This window comes from Passer montanus, unplaced genomic scaffold (genome assembly GCF_014805655.1).
Source record: "Passer montanus isolate IOZ18808 unplaced genomic scaffold, ASM1480565v1 scaffold37, whole genome shotgun sequence".
In the NCBI taxonomy this organism is placed as follows: Eukaryota; Metazoa; Chordata; class Aves; order Passeriformes; family Passeridae; genus Passer; species Passer montanus.
This window is the reverse complement of record NW_024368485.1, coordinates 433,682-453,725: the sequence shown is the minus strand read 5'-3', so window position 1 is coordinate 453,725 and position 20,044 is coordinate 433,682. Positions and strand designations below refer to the sequence as shown.

Here is a 20,044-nt window from a genome sequence, read left to right as displayed (position 1 = left end):
GTTATGAGTAACGATTGTTATTTGAAATATTACAAAACTACTAATGAGTAGTAACCTTGTGTACACTAATTTTGAGATTGAAGCTTGCTACATGAGGGTAGTGCTTGTGTAAATTTTGCACAGAAATACCAAGCAACAGGGCTTAAGATTACTTGGAGAAAAGTGTATTTTCTAGTACTCTGACATTGCAAAGTGGGAGGTGCCAGACAATAGGTGTCAGCACTGGTTCAGCTATGCACAACTTCACTGAAAACATAGATTAAGGCAGCTGGTTTTAAGCACACATTTGCTGTGAACTCTACTTTCAGCAAATTGAAATGCCTGTAGAGAAGGCTGAATGGTGTTTGACATTAGTTATGAAATAGCTTTTCTAGGGCATAGACTGAGAAACAAAATAGATGAGACAAAAGATAAAAGCTGGTAAAAATAATGTATGTATTTTCTTCATTGTGAAACGTTTCTGTAACACTGAAGGAAAGACTGTTTCTGAAAATTTCAATTTAATTAGGCCTTGTTATCTTATTAATTATTCAGAGATTCCTGAGAAGAAGACTTTGATATAGTGCTTTCCTAGGTATTTAAAGAAATAATTAAAAAGCCAAATCAAAAAATAACTGAAACTGAAGAAGGAAAGCAAAATCACAAGAATCAGAATGGAGCAGACAGGATAAGGTACAGTGATAGGAAACTTCCATGAGACTTTGGAACTGTGCTGCTTTGTGGTGGAATTTTAAACTGCAAGTAGCTGTTTAGATATCTTGTTCATTAAACCAATGCCTGTCCTATGGATTCTGCCATCACGTGGATGATTCTGCCAACAGCTCTGGAAGAAATAAACAGGAAGGCTTCACACAAAATGTATGGTTGTGCAATGGAGAAACCAGAAGAAACCACCACCAGGGAAATGGAAGACAAAAAATCCTTGGTTTTCCTCTGTACTTCACTGGCAACATGTACCTAGGAGACAGGATGTGAGGATTAAGCCAAAACAGGTAAGACTAAATGCTTTAAGAGACCAGTGTAAACATTATGGTCTAAGAGGTACTGGATCAGAGTGCTAGTTCTCTAGAATTGCTTTTGTGTGGACAAACACCTGCTTAAATTATGTCCTCCCAGGTAGAGGGTACTGGAGTTTTAAAACTTTGAGGAAAAATAGTGGAAGTCAAGCAGCAGATGTGCACAAATCAAGGAGTTTTTAAATAAGCAGGTGCTGTCATTGGAGACCTTTGTGTGGTGAATGCCAGGTGGATGGCTGTGCACACAACAAGGGAAACATCTTTTTCTTGTCAATATTTGGTGAGGGATAGCTGGGTGAACGCCCCCTCCCTCCCCTGAAGTTTGCATTGCGTTGCAAAACCCCGTGAATTCCTTGCTAGTGGCACACAGCAGTGCCCCAAGCCTGGCAGGGTAATCTGAAGGGAATGCAGCTGAATTGTGATCCTCTGCTATATAAAAGGGGGCGGGTCACTGTGCTGGTTCCAGCTCCTTTTCTGTCATTAGGGCTGCAGAAGCACCAACCACAGGCAGCTGGCACGCCTCTTCATTGCCTCTTATATAATATGGGGTTTCACAGGGCACCGGTGTGAAAACCAAGTCAAACATTGTGGGAGGAGACTCCACAAGTGTCACTTGTGGTGTGGCTGGTGCTCACTGTGCTGTGGGGAGCAGGGCTGCTCTCACAAGGCTGATCTGTGGCCCTGTTTGAGTCAAGTTTGGAAGGTGTGCAGGATGGCTCCCAACGAGGCAGGGGATGAACTTGTTTTCTTTGTGAATGGTAAAAAGGTAAGGAAGATTCCAGCTTTCTGTCCAGCTTGCTCCTGGATTGTAGCTTGGTTTTCTGGCATCTTTTTCCTCCTCTTAAGTATTCTGATAAGAATACATATTCCATGACTTTTAAGTAATAAATTGTGAAAACTACGTATTTCTTTGCTAAATGGCTTTTTCTCTTCTTTGAGTTTACCTTGTGAATTATTCAAAGGGTAATACTCATAATATTCCTTTTACATTTTAGATTTGTTGGCAATAATTTACTACAGTTCTGACATAACTTTTAAATAAGTGTGCACTTCTAAATACAGGCATTTCTACTAGACATAATTTCAATATTTACAACAGATCTGGAAAATTTAACTTAAATGGAAGCATCCATATATAATTCCACATATAATTCATCAATAAGTAATTCTAACATCTGGTTTTTGAAAGGGATTTAGAAAAATGTTTATTCCATTTCCATTTAAGAAGCTAGAAGCCTCTTCAGAATGAAAGCCCATTAACGATACTGATTCCTGACAATAACCTGAGAAGTGACTGTGTCTCACAGGAGGCTGGGGTGCTCGCTGCACATGATGGACACATTTGAACAGCTTGTCCCAGAGCCCCCTTTCCTCAGTTTGGACTTTGCCTGGCAGCCTTGCCTCTTCAAAGGCTTGTTGCAAAAGTCAAAACTGACTCTTTGACCAACTACCAAGTTAATTCTGTTTCTGAGCTCAGCTCAGTGCTGCCTTCCCCACCTTCCCCTTGCCTAGACAGTTGGGTGAGGGAATTTGTGCCAAAGCAGCTTCCTGCTGGGAAGGGGACAGGCTTGCTTATCCATTGGTGTGGAGCCAAGAGTTTGCAAACCTTCCCTGAGCGCTGCTTAGGGGTGAAAATCAGGTGGTGTACTGGGTTTGGGCTAGACAATTAATTTTTAATCCCTTGAGGGATCACACAATACTCTCAGTTGGTTAAAAAGCTCTGTGCCCTGCCTTACAGACTAGCACAGGTTTACTATCCATTTTTCTTTTTTTTCTTTTTCATGGTACTTTAATGTGGATGAGAGTGTAACTACAATTAGGGGTTTTAGTTATGAACTTGTATCCCAAACTGGATTGGAATTAGAACTTTTGGAGGTACTAGTGGATTTGATATGAATGTTTTGCTTTATTGATCTATTAACAGTTTACTGAAGAATGAAGTTTATCTAGTGTGCAGTAAAAGTTAGTCATAGAGTTGTTAAATATAATGCTGATGTAGAGCCCAAGCTTGGTTCTGAGGTTTTATAGAGAAGGATGACAACTAAAGCTCTGCTCACACAGATTAGTAGTGCTTCATATGTGTTAATTGACATATCAGCCATTCATTGTTTCTAGAAAGAGATGAAAACTTGAAGCTCCAAGTTAATTGAGTCTGGTAATTGAAATTGTGGCATAGGATGGTCTGTGGATTTTATCTGGTGAATTCTGCTATGGTGGGAACAGGTGGCACACCATTAACTTGGTGTCTTCTTGCTCTGTGAAGTTTTTGTGAGATGCCTCCTTTGTGAACCTCAATACATAGAGGGTGAACTTGGAGCTCTTTAGTTCTTGCATTAGGAGGTTACCACAGATGTGTTGGGCAATCCAGACCCTGATACAAGCCAAGTGTTCTGTCTTGTTTGATTTTTTTTTTTTTTTCCTGGTATGCTCTAATGAAAGAAAATTGTAGATCTGGTGCCAGATCAGCTGAGGTTCAAAACCGATAGGCCTCTCATGATAGGTATGAAGGGTTTCTAAACAAATTCCTGCATGCAGTTACAAGTGGTGCTTCAGCTGGTGCTCAGTTATTACAAGAGCACTGCTCTGTGTAAATTGTTAGAAAAGTCCTTCTTCCTGGAGAAAACTTTTTGCTAATACACGAAAATGTCTGTTAGTCAAAGTCCAGAGCTGGCCTTGTGGGACTTTCTTTTGTGCATGTAGGGTGAGACAGAAAAGGGGGGAAATGGCAGCCTAGGCCCTGAAGGCTATCAGCAGAAAACAACCTGCTCATTTTGGATCTTCTGCCTGTCCTTGCCGTGTCCTGCAGGTAATAAACCTGCTGTCAGTGACACTGGCCTTGTTGCATTTCAGCAATTTTTATGGAACTGCTGTTCTTGTTTACAGAAGCCTGACTGTGTGCATGTGTAAAGGGGTTTATCACAGTGTGATCTTGGCAGCTTGGCTGAAAAAAAAAACAAAACAAAAACACCAAGGGATGATTAATATTACCAATGGTACCAACTCATTTGAATGTCAAAGCTCTGTTAGCATCTTTTCCCACTTCCCCATGGAGCAAGCAGTTCTAGTAAAAGAGCATGTTTCATTTGTTCTACTCAGAGCCTCCAGTGGCTTTTTTTTTTCTATTCCTTTCTTTGTGTGTGTTGCTAAAGTGGCTCAAGTTACAACCCTACCAAATGCAGGTTAAAGAGAGAGAATTGGACTCATGGGGCACTCTGATCTGTGGCAGTGTATGTGGAGTTTGTTGGGACATTGCTGCACACCAAAGGTGATGTGATGGAAGGAGTGGTAGGAAGTGCCTGGAAGTGCAATTCTGCTGGAACAAGGGGAAGTGGAGAGGCAGGCATTAATATCTTCTCAATGGTGACCAGTGGCAGGACCTGAGGAAACAGCATCCATCAGGGGAGGTTATGAAAAGGTTTTTCACCCAGAGGGTGGGTGGGCACTGGAACAGAGGCTCCCCAGGGTCACAGCACCAAGTCTGACAGACTTCAGGAAGTATTTGGACAATGCACCTGTTGGGATTCTTGGGGTGTCCTGTGCAGGCCCAGGAGTTGAGCTTTGATGGTTTTAGTGGGTCTCTTCCAAGTCAGTATATTGTATGATTCTAAGTTAGGATATGGCTCTGTCCATCTGGGATCCTGACTAAACATTCCAGTTGATTCACCACAAAGAGTGTGGTAACATGGCCAGTGGGAAAAGTCACTGATGTGTGAGTCCATGACAGCTGGACATTGCAAATGGGCTGCTGACGTTCTGTCACTGTACAAAACCAGGTGATAAGAGGTGGTTTGTGAGACAGGGACATGGATTGCAGCAAATTCTTCTCTCTCACATTAGCCCAGTCTGCACTGTTAAGGAAAAGTCTCCTTGTAGCAGCTGAGCATACTTTACATTCAGGACTGTTTATTTCACTGGGCATATAGCTTGGCACACTACTGACTCAAAGTTATCTTAGTAGTCTGCCTAGATAGAATGCAAATCAGCATGTTCAGTTTAAAGCTAATAGAGGCAATTTTTTTCCTTGGCTGACAGACAAATCTGTCTCATGCATATGTAGCATGTAATTTCAGTTTAAACACATGGAGTCAATATTTCTATTCTGAATGCTAAGGGAGGATCTATGCTGGAAGCCACATTAGGCCTCGTATCACTTCCAAAGTCTGTGAGTATTTGATTGCTGATGGGACCAGCTAAAATACAGGATTTTTCTGAGCTTTTTGAACCTCTAGGTTCTGCATAAACAGTGACTTAGGAGCTTTCAGTGTGCTGGCTTAAAGCAGAACAAAGTGTTCTCATGACCAGTAGCAAATTTACATTGTGCAATTATATTCAGTTGGTTCATCTGTGTTCTAATCCTTTTTCCTAATTGTTGGGGTGCCGCTGCACCTAATAAATTAGAAATCTCTCATTGTCTTCAGGAATGACACATTCACAGATTTTAAGGTCTAGGGGACCTTTACATGTGACTGATATGACTTGCTGTGTGGGAATCTGGTTAAAACCTTTCACTTTCTCTTCTTGCAACTTAATCAGTGACCAGGGATTAGTGATTGAATGGGAGCTTGTCCTTCAGGAAAGCACCTGCTTCTCATTTATAGATCCCAACTGATGGAAAGTTTAGCACGTTGTTTGGTAAAATGGGAAAGTTTGTTTTCACTTTCCTTGTGTTCCTCTATTTACTTGTTCAACTACTGTTCCCTTAAACTGAAAAACCTCTAACTTTCTGGGAATAATAATTTAAATATGATGCTTTGTGTTGTAAAGGCAAAGTTATCTGAATTAAGGAGAGGCAGGCAGAGAAGCTGGAAACAAAATATTTCTTGAGATTGAAGTTTTGTACATGAAATTATGGGGAAGTTAGCTCAACATTGTTCTGGACTAGTCCATGCTCTCTAAAGGTGTAAAGAACTGGTTCAGAACCTGCTTTGTGTGGTACTTAAAAGCACACAGAACTTCAGGACCAGGCTAGGCTCCCTGCTGAGGTGGATCTGAGTATTTAAAATTCCTAGAATCAGTAGGCAAACAGACATGCAGTACAAACACAGCAGTACAGAGTAAATTTGTTGAGAGTCATTTGACTGTCTGTGCCAACCTAACATTTTCAACAATGTTTCTTTCTGCATTTGATTAATAATTAAGCTGCCAAATGCAGTAAAATCCAGTTTTAAATTGTCAAAATATAGCTGTCAATCTGATACACCTGCAATATGACATTTAATTAAAAGAAACCAAAATAAAACAAATTACCAAGCACTAAAGACTTGCCAAAGGGAACTATTTCTTTAACTGCAGTATCGAAGTTGTTTGATCCTACAACCACAGAAGGCAATGGATGGAATTCAGTTCCTTTCTGTGCAAGGACACTGGGGGAGGTGAGCAGGAACTGTGGTATTGAGCTGTGAATTATATTGTACTGGGCATCAGACAAGATGTGTTATCCACACCCACAGGGGTTTAAAATATTTTAAGAACAATCACAGCAGGAGATTGCAACAAACCACTGGAGGAATGATATGTTGGAGGACAAGCCAGCATTAACAACAATGAGCAAAAGGCAAGAACAGCAAAAAATTCTTACTCTGTGGCCAGCAAGAGAGACTCATCAGCAAGCATCCTCCCACCAGGGATCTGAAGTGAAGAGAAATGACTCCTGGATCTCTGATGTGTGAAATTTGTGTTAATCCAGAATGTTCTCCAAACTCTTACCCATCTCTCCCCCAGATGCCTAGTCTCTGCCAGAATTGCAGATACACAGCTCCATGGAGTAGTTTGAAGTGGCTGAAGTAGCAATCCATACTCTGTTGGATGGAACAGAGCAAGGGTGTGTGTGGATTGTCTGGGATGTGGTGGGAGACACTTTCTGATAAAGTTCAGCAAAGCTTCAGCTTTGGGACTTCACACATTCTTGCATCACTAAAAGTACATGGAGATGAGTGGCTAAATGAAAACTGAAGGATTAGGCCTGTCTTTTAGTTCCTGTTTCCTGAAAAGAAGCCAGTGGGCCAAACTTTTAATTGCTTGGTTTGAGTACATAACCGAGCACTTCTTGGACTCTTTCAAGAAAAACTCTTGAGATGTTTTCTTTGATATAAGCACAGAATAGTCTTTAACTGCTCTAAAGTTTCTTCTCTGTGTTTGGCTATCTTGGAAGCTGCTTTGGGAGGGTTTGCAATGCCATTGGCACTGACACATGGAAGAAACTCAGTGTGACAGTGGGAGTTGCTGGGGCTGGCTCTTTGCCTCTGGAATGGCTCTGAAAGGCCATTTGTCCACTCAGTCACAAGGATGGTTGGAATTTCCTTCCTATGTCTGTCTGTTTGCCAAGGTGCTGCAGAGGGATGTATGGGCTTACTCTGAACCAGATGGTCATGGAAGAGCCACTGCATGCTTTTATTTCTATGTGTCCAGGGGGTGAGGGAACATGGGCACTCTGCTCTGAATAGCAGCAGTGGGTGCTGCATGATCTGCAATATGACATTCCCAAACTAGAATGGACCCTTTTTTCCTGTAGATCGTCCCAAGCGAAGGAATGAGATGTGCAAAAAGTGAGTGGTTGTGTTTTGTAGCAGCAATTTTATCAGTTAATTCTGAAAGAGTGAACTCAAAAAGGAAGTATGAACCTTGTCTCTTTAGGATAACCATGTCACGTGTCATGGTGAAGCAGGATAGAGGTTGTGAAAGTCTCTTATCAGTGAAAAAAAGAAAGTAAAAAAAAAATACTTGAACAAGTGACCCCTGTTTCAATTTGCCCTTCAAACTGGGAGTGATTAATTTAAATAAACTGTAACTATTGTACTTAGGACTTGCATAAAATAAGAGCCAAGAACATGATTGTATTCTGGCACACAGTGAATTTGGAAAAGTTGCTTGACACTTTATTAATAATAGAAAAAGGGGAAGACAAGCACTGTGGCAAGGGCAGAACTTCAGTTTCTGACCACTGGGCACAGGTTAAAGTAAAATGCTTTATGTCTAATGGATAACTTCTAATAGTGTGATTTATTAATAGGATGGAGGTGGCTCAAAATATGCAGCAAAAATTTTTCCTTTCTTAGAATTTCATATTCCCACATTTAGGATAGCTACTACTGTAATACTGATTGATTTAATGTTATAAAGGAAGAAGGAGAAACTTCAGAGGATTGGTACTTGCTGTCCATCCTGGTGCACCTGTTTTGTCACATTACAATTTCCATTTGGGGTTTTTTCTCTGCAAAACCTATTACTGATACTCTTTCTGTCATTCTCTTTAGCTGCTCATTTTCTCTGTCTCTTCCAACAGTAAAAGAAAGGACAAAGTTCAGTTATTCAGGGTTGATAAAGATGAGACACCATTTGGGACGTGTCAGGAACCAAAGATTTGAGTACAAAACACAGTTCTTTCTCTTCTCACTACAGTTTGCCATTTTTGATGAAGGGTTTTTTAGATTTGCTTCAGTGTGGCATGACTGAAAAACTCGGATGTATGTAATGCATATACTTTCCTCTGACACAATAAATTCAAGGAAATGTTGTGTCTGGATACATGACCAGCATTGCTGAAATAATCTGTGATTTTTGCTTCCTGCTTTGGAAAACAAGTTGCAGAAAGATCAAACTTTCCCCTTGCAACTAACTTATCTGTGCTGTAAAACATTTTGTGTTTATCACTATCTTTCCCTTCTTGCAGGTGGTGGAAAAAGATGTGGATCCAGAAACAACCCTGCTAACTTATCTGAGAAGAAAATGTATCCAGTGCCAGAAAAAAACTGCAGAAGGCTTTAAATGCCTACAGCATTTCATAATTGTTTACTGTTCTGTCACTTCAGTACTGGGCAGAGCTTTTGCACAGAGCGTAAGAGGGAGTGTTTTGCATTGTCTGGTATTTCTTGCTAGCAAAGATTACAGCTGTCATTCCAGGCTTAAACAATAACAAAATTTAAATTATATACTTTAAATGATTTATTAATACTTTAAGGAAAAACTTGTAATTTCACAGAATTATAATATATTGGAAAGAAAGCAATAATGAGATGGCAATAAAATTGAGGCCATGTAAATTTGTTCCACACAAAGAATAAAGAATTTTCTTTCTGGCCAAAACATCAAATTGGCTGGCTAATATCCCATAACCTGATAACCCTGTGCTGTTTATCAGGTGACCCAGGGAGGCAGAGGTTCCCCCCATGCACCATGGGCGTGTTTACGTGAGCAGATGCAAGCGGCCACGTTTCACCCCTGCTTGAAACTGGTCAACATGTGAGTCAGAAGAGCTGCAGGAGCTGAGTAGCTATTACTGTGATGGTCAGGCTGGCTGCACCAGGTCTGCTTCCATAGGTAGTGTCATTCCTTGTTTTCTGAGTTTTTGTCTGGCCAGCTGGGTGTGTGCATCTGCCAAACTGTTCACAGCTGTGTTGGTGTATCCATACCATGCTGCTGCGTTCCATTTGTCTGGGAGCTGAAGGAAGTACAGGGACATGAATCACGCTCCTCTTGGAGGTTTCCAGCAGAGCTGTCAGCAGCTCTATTATCTGAGTATACCACAGATGGATAAAGGTCAGGAGGAAATGTAAGTGGCATGACTCTTGTGCCTAGGTGTGCCTGTCTTACTGCTAGAACTCTTATGTCTAAGCTTCTAGATAAGTAATGCAAATAGCTTTGTAAAGAGAGAATCTGAGCCCTTCAAAACCTGCTGATCTTCTACATGAGCATTCTTGTTAGGGTCGGACAAATACTTTGAGAAACATGTTTTATTCAGGCAGGGCAGGTTAGCACTGTTGTCAAGAGAAACAGTGAATGGCATGGGAAAGCTGTATTTCTGCTCAAGCAGGCACATGATTCTATGAAAAGCAGTGGTGGCTTTAAGGACATGGTTTAATTGTGGACTTGGCAGCCTTAGGCTTGCATCAAAGACATGGTTTAGTGGTGGACTTGGCAGCATTATATTTATGGTTGGACTTGGTGATCTTAAAGATCTTTTCCAACCTAAATGATTCCATGATTCTCTAGAAACAGTAGGTGCCATACTGTTTGCAGTGAAGTCAAGATGAATTGAGTTCCCTCTATCACAGTGTTTTCCAAAGGCTCTGGGATACAGGGAAAGGCACTGCTTATCTCAACTCAGTGTCCATTGCCAATGAAATCAGCTGACTTTTACCCCACCAAGTGTCTCTCAACATTTGCCAATTCTCTTTGCAATAAATAATAGTGTCTAATTACCTTTTAATGAGTGAAGGAACCTAAGCAGAAGTAACTCAAGGAATTCTTTCCTGAACTCCCTTTGCAGAACATTTGATGTAATTCCTGGTTTTAAAGCATGGCCACGAGCTCAGCAGTCTGTGGAGGAATCTGCTTAGGCTGGGCCATACACTCCATGAGCTTCCAGGTGTTTGTGCAGGGGTTCTGTGCATCTCCATGAGTTCTGGCTCTTAGTCTCTCCCTCTTATGATTTTATAGGACCCAGGCTCCTGGGGAGTGTGCTTGGTTGGATTTGTCCCCATCAATTAGCAAGCCATCAGAAAGGGGACAGCCAGACCATGACTTTTGAGATGCAGGTAGTTTGTGAGCACTTCAAATGCAGCAGGTGTAGGAAGAAGTCCCCCACCACCGACAGGTGCTGAAGGAGGATGTCACTGTGTGTCTCAGGGATGTGGCTGCATGCCTGAACAGCTCCTGCTCAGCAATTACCAGTGCTTTTTATCTCCCTTGTGTAATTTCCTTTTCTGAGTCGTGGAAAGCGGGAACTGTTGCAGTTGAGGATATTTTATTGTTTATTTCTGAGAGTGTGTTGGAGTGTGGGCTGTGTCCTTATGAGGAGTTTGGGTGTTGATCTCAATAGTCACTTGCCAGCTTTTGAAACTTTGCTTATGTTAAATTATTAAGCAGAAGAAATTAGTGATTTGCTTCCAGTAAGAACTTGCTGCTCAGCCTTTGTTGACGACCTGAACAAGTTTCTGCCAATACTTTTCGTGTTTTCCTTAATTGCTGTTCTCTCAGTGGGCCTGTGTGGAACCAAACTAGGCTGTGGAGAAGGTGGATGTGGTGCTTGCACTGTTATGATATCCAAATATGATCCCTTTCGGAAGAAAATCCTGTATCCTTTGCAATCTGACCTCTGCAACAGAGAAATAAAATGGGGACAGATCCAGGTTCCTGACATACCAGACATGGTACTATTGTACTATTTTTTAAAAAAACGTTATATAATGAATGTTTCTGCCAAAACATAATTTTTCACTTTCAGAACATAAGCTCAGAAGGCCAAGATAAGAAAGTATTTTTCTTAAAGCATTGCACAATGTTTATAAGGAGCTATTTCTTTGTGCCCTGCAATATCTTCTCTGATTCTAATGTAACTTTTTCCTGTGAGAAACCATATGATTATTGTGATAAAATCTTTATTGTTATTGTATTATGACAATATAATCTCGTTTCTGTATGCCAGCAGATATTAACTTTTTTGTCTACTTATATTGTAACCTTCAGAATTATTTCCTGAGACAAAATTTCCTCCTGTTCTCACTTTAATTAATTGAAAGGGGAAACAGTGGAATAAAAATAAAGGGGAATGCAAAGAGAGGATGAGACAGAGACAGGCCTTGGTTTAGTTTTACTGTGGGGAAGAGAAAGCACTGAAATCTTTAATATATTTGGAATAATGCTTAGAGATACTAGAACTTGGATCCCCTCTGAATGGTTCTGCTTAATAGCATGGCCATGAACAAGATACCTTTAGGGTCATTATTCTGTCTTGATAGAAATGAGATAAAATAGCTAGTTCTTATACAAGTTTTGGCAACATTAATCTCTTTTACCTTCAGTCTAGACTTTTTTTCCATGTTTACCATCTAGAAACAGCTTTCTAGCTAAAAGGCTGAGAACTCCAGGCTCTTATGTAACTTTGCAACATCCAGCCACACAACATCTCGGTATTTGTAGTCTGCCCCTATAAATTACTTGTATGAGTTCTGTATCTTAGTGTGCAACAAGGTTGTTTGAAGTTGCTCTATCTAGGCAAAATGCTATGGTGTATGCCCACATCAAACTGCAAGAGAAATTGATTAGAACTATGGATGACTGGGTGCTGTAGGATTTGGCTTGTAATTAATTCTTGTATCACATCTACTTAAGTGCTCCTGTTGTATTCTCTGCTGTAGCTTCCAAGTATTCTTCACTGCTCCTGTTCCCTTTTTCCTTTGCTGAGCAGCACTGCCAAATGAAATGACCTTAATGTACTGTTCTAGCCACCATACTGCCAATGCTTGTCTCTTCCCTGTCTGTGCCCTGCATCACGTGGCTGTAACTACTGTTGAAGGCATAGGAAACACAAAATCCAGGCTGCACCCAGCCCAGGTAAGCTATTAATACTGGTAACTTTAAAACCCTCTATGCATGTTTTCTTGTGCTGATTAAACCTGTGCCAGGACACTGGGACCTCCACCATAATGCTAAAGCCATGAGGCTGACTCTCCACATGAGCAATCCATAGTTGGAGGAATGGCTAAGTGACAGAATCAAACTTGTGAGATAATGCTACAGCTCTGCTCTGCCCCTGAGAAGTTAACTCATGCTATCCTGGCTGAATTGCCAGTGCTGTTGCATTTGGTCCACATCCTGGTCTGGGAAGACTGATGTTGTGAGGAAAGCCAATCTAATGACCTGGAGCTAGGAAATCTGGGATAGGTTTGGGCTCTCCCATGGCCTTCCACAAATTACTTTGGTTTCTGATCTTGCATAGTTAGGAACCTTCCCTGCAGTAGTGAAATAAATTTTGGATCACTGATGTTGCTGAAGTCTCAAAATATTGTTGGTGAGAAGGAGTGACAGGAATGTGCATCCTTGCTCTTCTAGCAAGGAGTTACAATGCAGCCTTGCCTCTCTTTGTCAGAGACCTGCTCCCTTAAGGTAAACTGTCCTTCATCTCAGTTTGCACAGTGGGTAGGACTTGTGCCAGTGTCTGAGGGAGTAAACAACAAAGTGAAAAATAACTTTGATGTACGTGAATGGATGGCAGCCAGTCTGGCCTGTTTGTCTTCTTTTCTCTGCCCATACCTGAAGATTCTGACAGCTAAGTTTTGAAATTCAAACTCAGGTCTAGGCAGGTAACCCAAACCTTGCTAGCATGGTAAATGTGAATAATTCCTGATCTCCTTGGAATTTTCTAGTGGCCCTCAGTCACATTTTGAGTTCAAAGCCTAGGTGCAAACTTTTCAAGCTGCTCTCCACTTTGAAGGCTGTCTCTCAGGGAACATCTGATCATAATCTTAGCACCTCTGTGATACTGGGTTTTGCTTTTAACAGGAGTGTAATAGAAACAAGCACAACAGTGATCTCTCCGTGATATTATGGACTAATTGTGGTTTTTACTTTCTCTCAGGAGAGAATAGCAAAAAGTCATGGGTCCCAATGTGGCTTTTGCACTCCAGGCATTGTCATGTCCATGTACACATTACTTCGGAACAACCCCGAGCCCCACATGGAGGACATTGAAGATGCTTTCCAAGGTAATATTGATTGCAGGGGTGCAATCTGTTCTGCTTTAATTACACGTGCTTCACCCAGTGGGATGAAGGTGCACCATTATTTAATGTATTTTGTTAAAAATAGCTGACGGTTGTGAGGTTAAGAAGTAGCTTTTTCACTTGGATACCAGCCAGGTGCTATGAAGTGAAGATCATAGTTCATAAGCAGGGGCAAGTGGCCCCAGTCTGGGATTAGAAGCACACTAATCTTAACAACAGACCAAAAGGTGGCCTGTCCTTGAGGGGCATGAAAGTGTCCTTGTTTATTCATTGCTGTCACAAGAGCCTGCAGAGCTGACAGAGAACATGTCCTCAAGTCAAGGACCAAGACAGCAACATGCAGTGATGGAGTGGGGCAGAATCCAAATGTGTAAATCCTGTGAGAGGCTGCTGCTGTTGCTGGGGTTAGAATCATTACTGTGCTTCCAGCAGTGATCTGAGAGGAATGATGATGCAGGAGAAAGCAATCTCTGTGTAATTCAGGAGACAGACTAGTTGGTATACTGATAAGACTCACACAATTGAGATAAATGAATACTGAATAAGACAGATTGAATTTGTGCTAAATGAATTTCAGTTTAAATTTCAACAAAAAGGAATGGTAGGGTTGTTGCAAGGTTCCTAATGAAATTTTCTTCCTCCCATTTTTTTCATTAGCTGTATCAAGATTTCACAACTTTTGTGAGAAACAATAGAATGTTTTAAAAGAAGAGGAGTTTTTAGCCAAATGACACTAAATCCTAATCCTTTTGCTCTGGCAATGCAGGGAACTTGTGTCGGTGTACAGGCTACAGACCCATTCTGGAAGGATACAGGACATTTGCTAAAGTAAGTGGCTTTAGATGATGTTTTAAAAAAACCTGGAAAGTTGGCTGTATTTCTCTCTGTTACTGAAACATGTCCTGAACTCAAATGGGGAGAAAGGAAATAAATACGTTCCTACAACCCAACTCCAACTCTTGACCTCTGTTTATATGATTCATGTGTTAATAATTCAGATAGAGTAAACCCTTTACTCTCTCCATTTGCTGGGGACACCTTAATAAGATCCATCTGATGGTCCCTTTTTGGATCACATAATCAGACTCTGTAACTCTTTTCTGTAAGTCTCCGAAAAACTCACCCTTTCTGCATAATACAGCTTGCAGCTGATCCTGGTGTGGACAACATGTGAAGGTGTGAAGCACTGGTAGGGAGATGCTGTGGAGGCATCTGCATTTTTGAAAGATCAGTTGCGCAGCAGGAATAGCTCTGGAAAGAAGTCGATGTTACCATTTTATAGCTCTTGCCCAGAATTCTGCTGCTGGTTTGGCTGCAGTATGAAGCTTTGCTGTGAATTTTCACTAGTCCCTTTGTACCTGAAAGAGTGCTGGAGGCTGTGAAGAGGAGTAGATAATTATGCACTTGCCAGCCACTCATGGGTCTACACTGGTATAAAATATCAAAAGGAAAGAATGAATTATGCTCATTAATTTCATTTTATTATCCAGAACTGCCGTCAACAAATGAGAATACAAGCAGGAATGAGATCCATTACAAATGGTTGATAACCTCAGTTGATAAAAGCCTACTTGGATTTCCATCAGGTTTTGCACAGTGTCTTGCCAAAGGCTTTTAAAGACATTAGGGGTTAAGAGGGAAGATCTCTGTAGGTATGAAAGATTGGTTAAAAGGCAGTGGAGTTAAAATGGCATATTTTTGCAGTGGAGGGAGGTCTCTGTTGTGGAGTTGTGTTGGGACCTGTGGTGGGAAGCAACGCTGTTGCACCTATCCCTAAACGTGGTTTAAAAGAGTGTGAGTAAGGATATGAGAAAATAAGCAAACAGATATAAAGTTTGGGCAGTGAAGGCAGGCACTGGCTTTGAGGCATTTCTGAAGGATTTTATGAACCTGATAGACTGGAGAATAGAATGGGATACTAAACAGAAAACACTGCCATGGCTCTTCCTACACTTGAGTACTCTGTGCAGTTCTGCTCCTCTCACCTCTAACAGAGTATTGCAGAACAGAAGAGGATTCAGAGACCTGGAACAAGGATCACATCTGTGGCAATCTGACTTCCATACTGGGAAGCACTGAGTGCACTTCAGCATGAAAAGGAGATGCCAGGGAGAGGAAGGAACTCTACATAGCACAAACAGTGGTTTCTGTTGACCTCTGATAGTGATCAACATAATTGTGATTAGAGGTGGAATGTGAAGAGGCATCTGCTATTTCCTGCCTCTCCCAGTAAAAGATCATTTCAAGAAATGAAACTAATAGGAGTCAGATCAAAAATAAAGGCAGATGGTCTCTGTGGTGGAGTATTGGTATTGTGTTGTATGTGCTTTCAGCCTTCTCTGGGTATCTCCTCATGGCTCCAGAGCTTATTTCTTGAATGGTCAGAATAGTTCCAAACCAGAACAAAAGGTTTATCAGCACAGTGGGCATGACACTGCAGGATATTGCCTTCCATTGGCAAGAGAAACACCTATGTGGTTGGCACCTTCCTTCTGCTTTGGATATCTTTTTCAAAAGGGGATCAAACCTACTTAATTTCCTTGGAATCTGAACATTTTTTCTCAGAACAGTTTTTGTTCTCACAGGACATGAATTGCTGTGGCAGAGTTGCCAATGGCACTGGATGCTGTCGTAGTGGGAAGGAAAATACCATGGTAAGCTGAATGTTAAGACCCATAACCTCAATTTTCAATATAGCATTGAGCTTTGATGTGTTAGTCACCTCTCTGGCTCTGCTGTGGTGCAGATACTCAGAAATCTCTGAGCTGTTTTTGTTGTCTATCTCTTGGAAAATGCTGGAACTTGTATGTCCCAATGAATGGCCATCATGATGTGGGTTTTAAAACAGTGATGTTCCTTCTGAGTCTACCAGGAGCAACCCTTCTGTCAAATAGCATGGTGACAACTGTAAGCAATGTGTTATCAGCTTCTGGTGCACTGAAGTCTTTCTGTGATAAGTCTTTCTGTGAAAACAGGTCTGAATTCCCCACTGTGATCTTTCCCAAACTTTGCCGTCCAGTGATGAATGAAGCAATTTCCTCTCTGTTCCAAAATTGTACAATTGGAATGTTTTGAAATATCTGGAGGGGAAAAAAGTTAATCACCTTGTATGTATCAGTCTAAGTACAAAACAAATGAAGGAATGGAAAGAAGAAATTGGTGCTTAAGGTAGTGTGAGTATAAAAGAAGTTTAGGAAGCAGAGAATATAATGAAATTTATTGCCAGAAATTTCCAGGGAGTTTCTGGGGATTGGTTTTTTTTAAGCACCCAGTATTGCATGGAATACTCCAACAATTAAGACTACTTAGAGTCCTTTCTTTCAAGCAGTTTATTAATGAAAAATATGACTGCAAATTTCTGAAATCCGGGGAATGATAAAAGAGGAGGAGTATGTTCTGTGAAAGTTGCAATGTTCTGACTATGTTTAGAATAGCTGGAGTGTGCTTTTTTCTTCTTCAGAATGGGGGCTGCTGTGGAGGAAAAGCCAATGGTCCCGGCTGCTGCATGAATGGAAAAGCAGACAGTGTGGTAAAGTGCCTCTCAACTAGTACTTTTCCCTTTATTTCTGATGTTTTCAAGTCTTAGATCTGGCTCGTTGTATGCCTAAGCCAAATGCTTTTATTTTAGCAATATCTATGCAAAGCAATTTACACTAATTTCTATTTTATGATTGGAAGAGTATACCTCAGAAAAAGGTGTATTTGACGTGATTTAATATGCCAATGTGAAAAGGATGTCACTTTTGACTAAAACGTATTAGTGTGCTCAGGGTTGAGGGATCTGACAAGACATGCAGGGGTGTCAGAAAAACATAACTGGAGGACCTTAAATTCTGAATCAGGTGGCATAATTTTGCTGTGTTTGCCATATTTTGCTCTATGAAATAATAACAGGGATTTGAGTTGAAAGAGGAATGAGTTATGGTTATATGTGCAGAGCTTTCTCCTCAGTCATTAGCCATTTGCATTTTCTCTGTCACAGACAATGACATCCTCCAGCCTGTTCAATTCTTCTGAGTTCCAGCCACTGGATCCCACACAGGAGCCAATCTTCCCACCAGAATTAATGGTGAGTTCATTCAGAAAGAAATAGCAGTGATTTGCTGGTTTAGTTGTTCTGCACAAGGTTTGAGTGACTCTGTGCTGAGGAAATGGCGGGGCAAAAATGGCTGCTAAAGAATGAAAATGCATGGGCATGAATCCTTCCCTGTTTTATAAAACAGAAGGTGTTTGAGCCAGGGTGGTTTAGAAGAAATATGCAGGCCAGGTGCCTGCTCCAGCAGTCTGGCTTTCTTTCTGGTTCTCACCATATGTCTCTCTTCTTGGGTTGCCTTCCTTCCCAGTCACTGCCTGTCTGGGGGTGGAACAGAAGCTAAAATCCAAATGTCAATTTACTAGGTCAAATGTGAACTTCTGCATCAAATAGAGATATATATGAGCTTGTCTCCCCGAGTTCCCTTTATAGTGTAGGAAGAGAAGTAGGAACTTGTGGTGGTTTTGTATGGGAGGCATTCATGGAAGTGATGTAAACTTTTTAGCTACTGGAAAGTTTATGTGTTTTTGTAAAAAAGATGGAAGAAACTCAGGATTTTTTTCTTTCTTTTCTGGTTGATAGAGGTAACAAGGGTTGGGTGGTTTTTGCTGTGGGCCTGGACCCTTTTTCCAGAGTGTCTTCCCCCAGCTGTTTTTCAGGTAGGGGAGGAGAGGCCGCAGGGCTGATGTTGGGCCTGGCTGCCATTTCTGACATCTTGCTGCTCCTGAGCGGGGCTGAGCTGGACCCGCCGTCCCTCAGAGCTGCCCCGGGCCAGGCTGGCTCTGCCAAGATTCCCCCACCATGAATATTCACCCTCAACCACTGGGCAGGGCAGGGCAGAGGCCATCAGCCCCCCTGGCTGCAGCTCCCACCACAAACTACCAAGCCAGGCTGGGGTCAGGTAACATCTACAAGCCCTGAACAAAATATTAACTCCTTCAGTGCTTCAATCCTCCCTCGAGTGAGAGGAGGAACAAAAATGCAGACAATGTAAAGGAATTGACAGAATGACCAGGCTGGAAGAGACCTTAATGATCATAGAGTCCAACCAACAACATGAAGACACCAAAGTTGATGAAGAAGCAATTCCAGATAGGAGGAATGAGGAGATACCTTTAGTTTTAGGCTGAAATCCTCTTGTAAAGATATGAAAAAAGACTCTTTTCCCCCAATAACACATGAAATTGTATTCAGTATTCAATTTGTAGATATTGAGCAAAGGCCTCCATACTAAAGTAAGCAAATGTTAAAGTAACTGTAGTCGTATGAAAGGTTTAAACAGAGAAAGAGAAAAAAGTAACAAAGATCTTGTGCCCTTAAGAAGAAAACAATTTCAGGAATAAATAATGGCAACTTCTGACTTTAAACAACTCGTCTTCAAAACAGTACCCTATAAATTGACATGGCCCATAACACAACTGTGAGAAAAACTTGTAGAAAATGAGAAAAATTTCACAATTGCAGATTTCTCCAGGCAGTTGCTATTCATAGAGAGAACCACAAGAAAACTGTTTTCTTGTAGAGAAGTCTCCATAACATTAACAAAAAAGACTTCTCTGCCTAAGTAAACGAAAGAAAGACTATTTTAGAAGTAGTAAACTGAAATTTTAGGTTTTGTTTCTTTAAATTGTCATTGGGAAAGAAAAGATTATGGGGGGAAGAGGAGTGTCCTAAAGGTTTTATTCTAATTCTTATTACTCTTGCTTTTAGTTACTATTAATAAACTTTCCTTTTAGTGTTTTAAACCTACTTTATCTTTCTCCTAATCCTACCTCACCAAAAAAAAAAGGGTAGACTAATAATTAACCAACCCTAAACCCACCACACTCATTAATACATTAACCATAAAATCTCAAATTAACAAAGCAAAGCCACCACAGAACTACAGGGTGTAGTTGAATACATATCTCAGATGGTTGTCTTTTCATAAAACTCCCCTCACCATAGCAGGAGTGAAAGTTGGTTGGCTCACAATGACATTAAAAGTTAGGTGAGATTAGTTTCTCTCCATGTTTCATTCCTGTCTTTTTTGGGGATCCTCCCCCCTAAGCAATGTGTTCCAGCCAGGAATCTAATCCAGCACATGACACATTTACAGCTTCCTTCACATTTAACAACTGAAATTCAATCATTAATTCTGCTGCTGTACCCAGCTTAAATGTGTGATGAGCTACAGTATGAGTGGGTTCTCTTAGACCATAGCATAAGATAGATTCAGCTTGAGACAGGGCTCCTCTGTTTCCTCTGCAGGATGTTCTCCTTCCCAAGGGTCGATCTCATGTTTTCTTCAGTCACTGAGTAAAGTAGTTAAATAATCTGGCCTAGCAGGTTAATTGCAGTTCATCTGTGCTAAAGACTGACATTTTTGGATTAAGATGAGAATGAAAAACCCATTGAAGCAACTGGAGCCACAGGCATGTGCCAGAGCCTTGGTCAGATGGAGCTTGCTGGCACAGATCTTTCTGTGGAGGTGTGGCAGCAGGATGTACCTGGCA

General features: G+C 41.1%; 1 protein-coding gene across 2 annotated transcripts in view; it reads left to right on the top strand.

Annotated features, from left to right (window-relative positions):
- Positions 1-845: 845 nt before the first annotated feature.
- The window catches only part of XDH (xanthine dehydrogenase), a 49,509-nt gene continuing 30,310 nt past the window's right edge, over positions 846-20,044 (top strand). Inside the window, exons 1-9 of one of the 2 annotated variants that reach the window (XM_039716842.1) lie at positions 846-992; positions 8,686-8,743; positions 10,992-11,088; positions 12,239-12,347; positions 13,372-13,498; positions 14,283-14,344; positions 16,102-16,170; positions 16,977-17,045; positions 17,499-17,585. In XM_039716842.1, the coding sequence (XP_039572776.1) occupies positions 861-992; positions 8,686-8,743; positions 10,992-11,088; positions 12,239-12,347; positions 13,372-13,498; positions 14,283-14,344; positions 16,102-16,170; positions 16,977-17,045; positions 17,499-17,585 (810 nt within the window). In that variant the 5' untranslated portion in view covers positions 846-860. Of the gene's footprint in view, positions 993-1,529; positions 1,783-8,685; positions 8,744-10,991; positions 11,089-12,238; positions 12,348-13,371; positions 13,499-14,282; positions 14,345-16,101; positions 16,171-16,976; positions 17,046-17,498; positions 17,586-20,044 lie in introns of those variants that run through there. The other variant, XM_039716843.1, reaches the window with a different exon arrangement.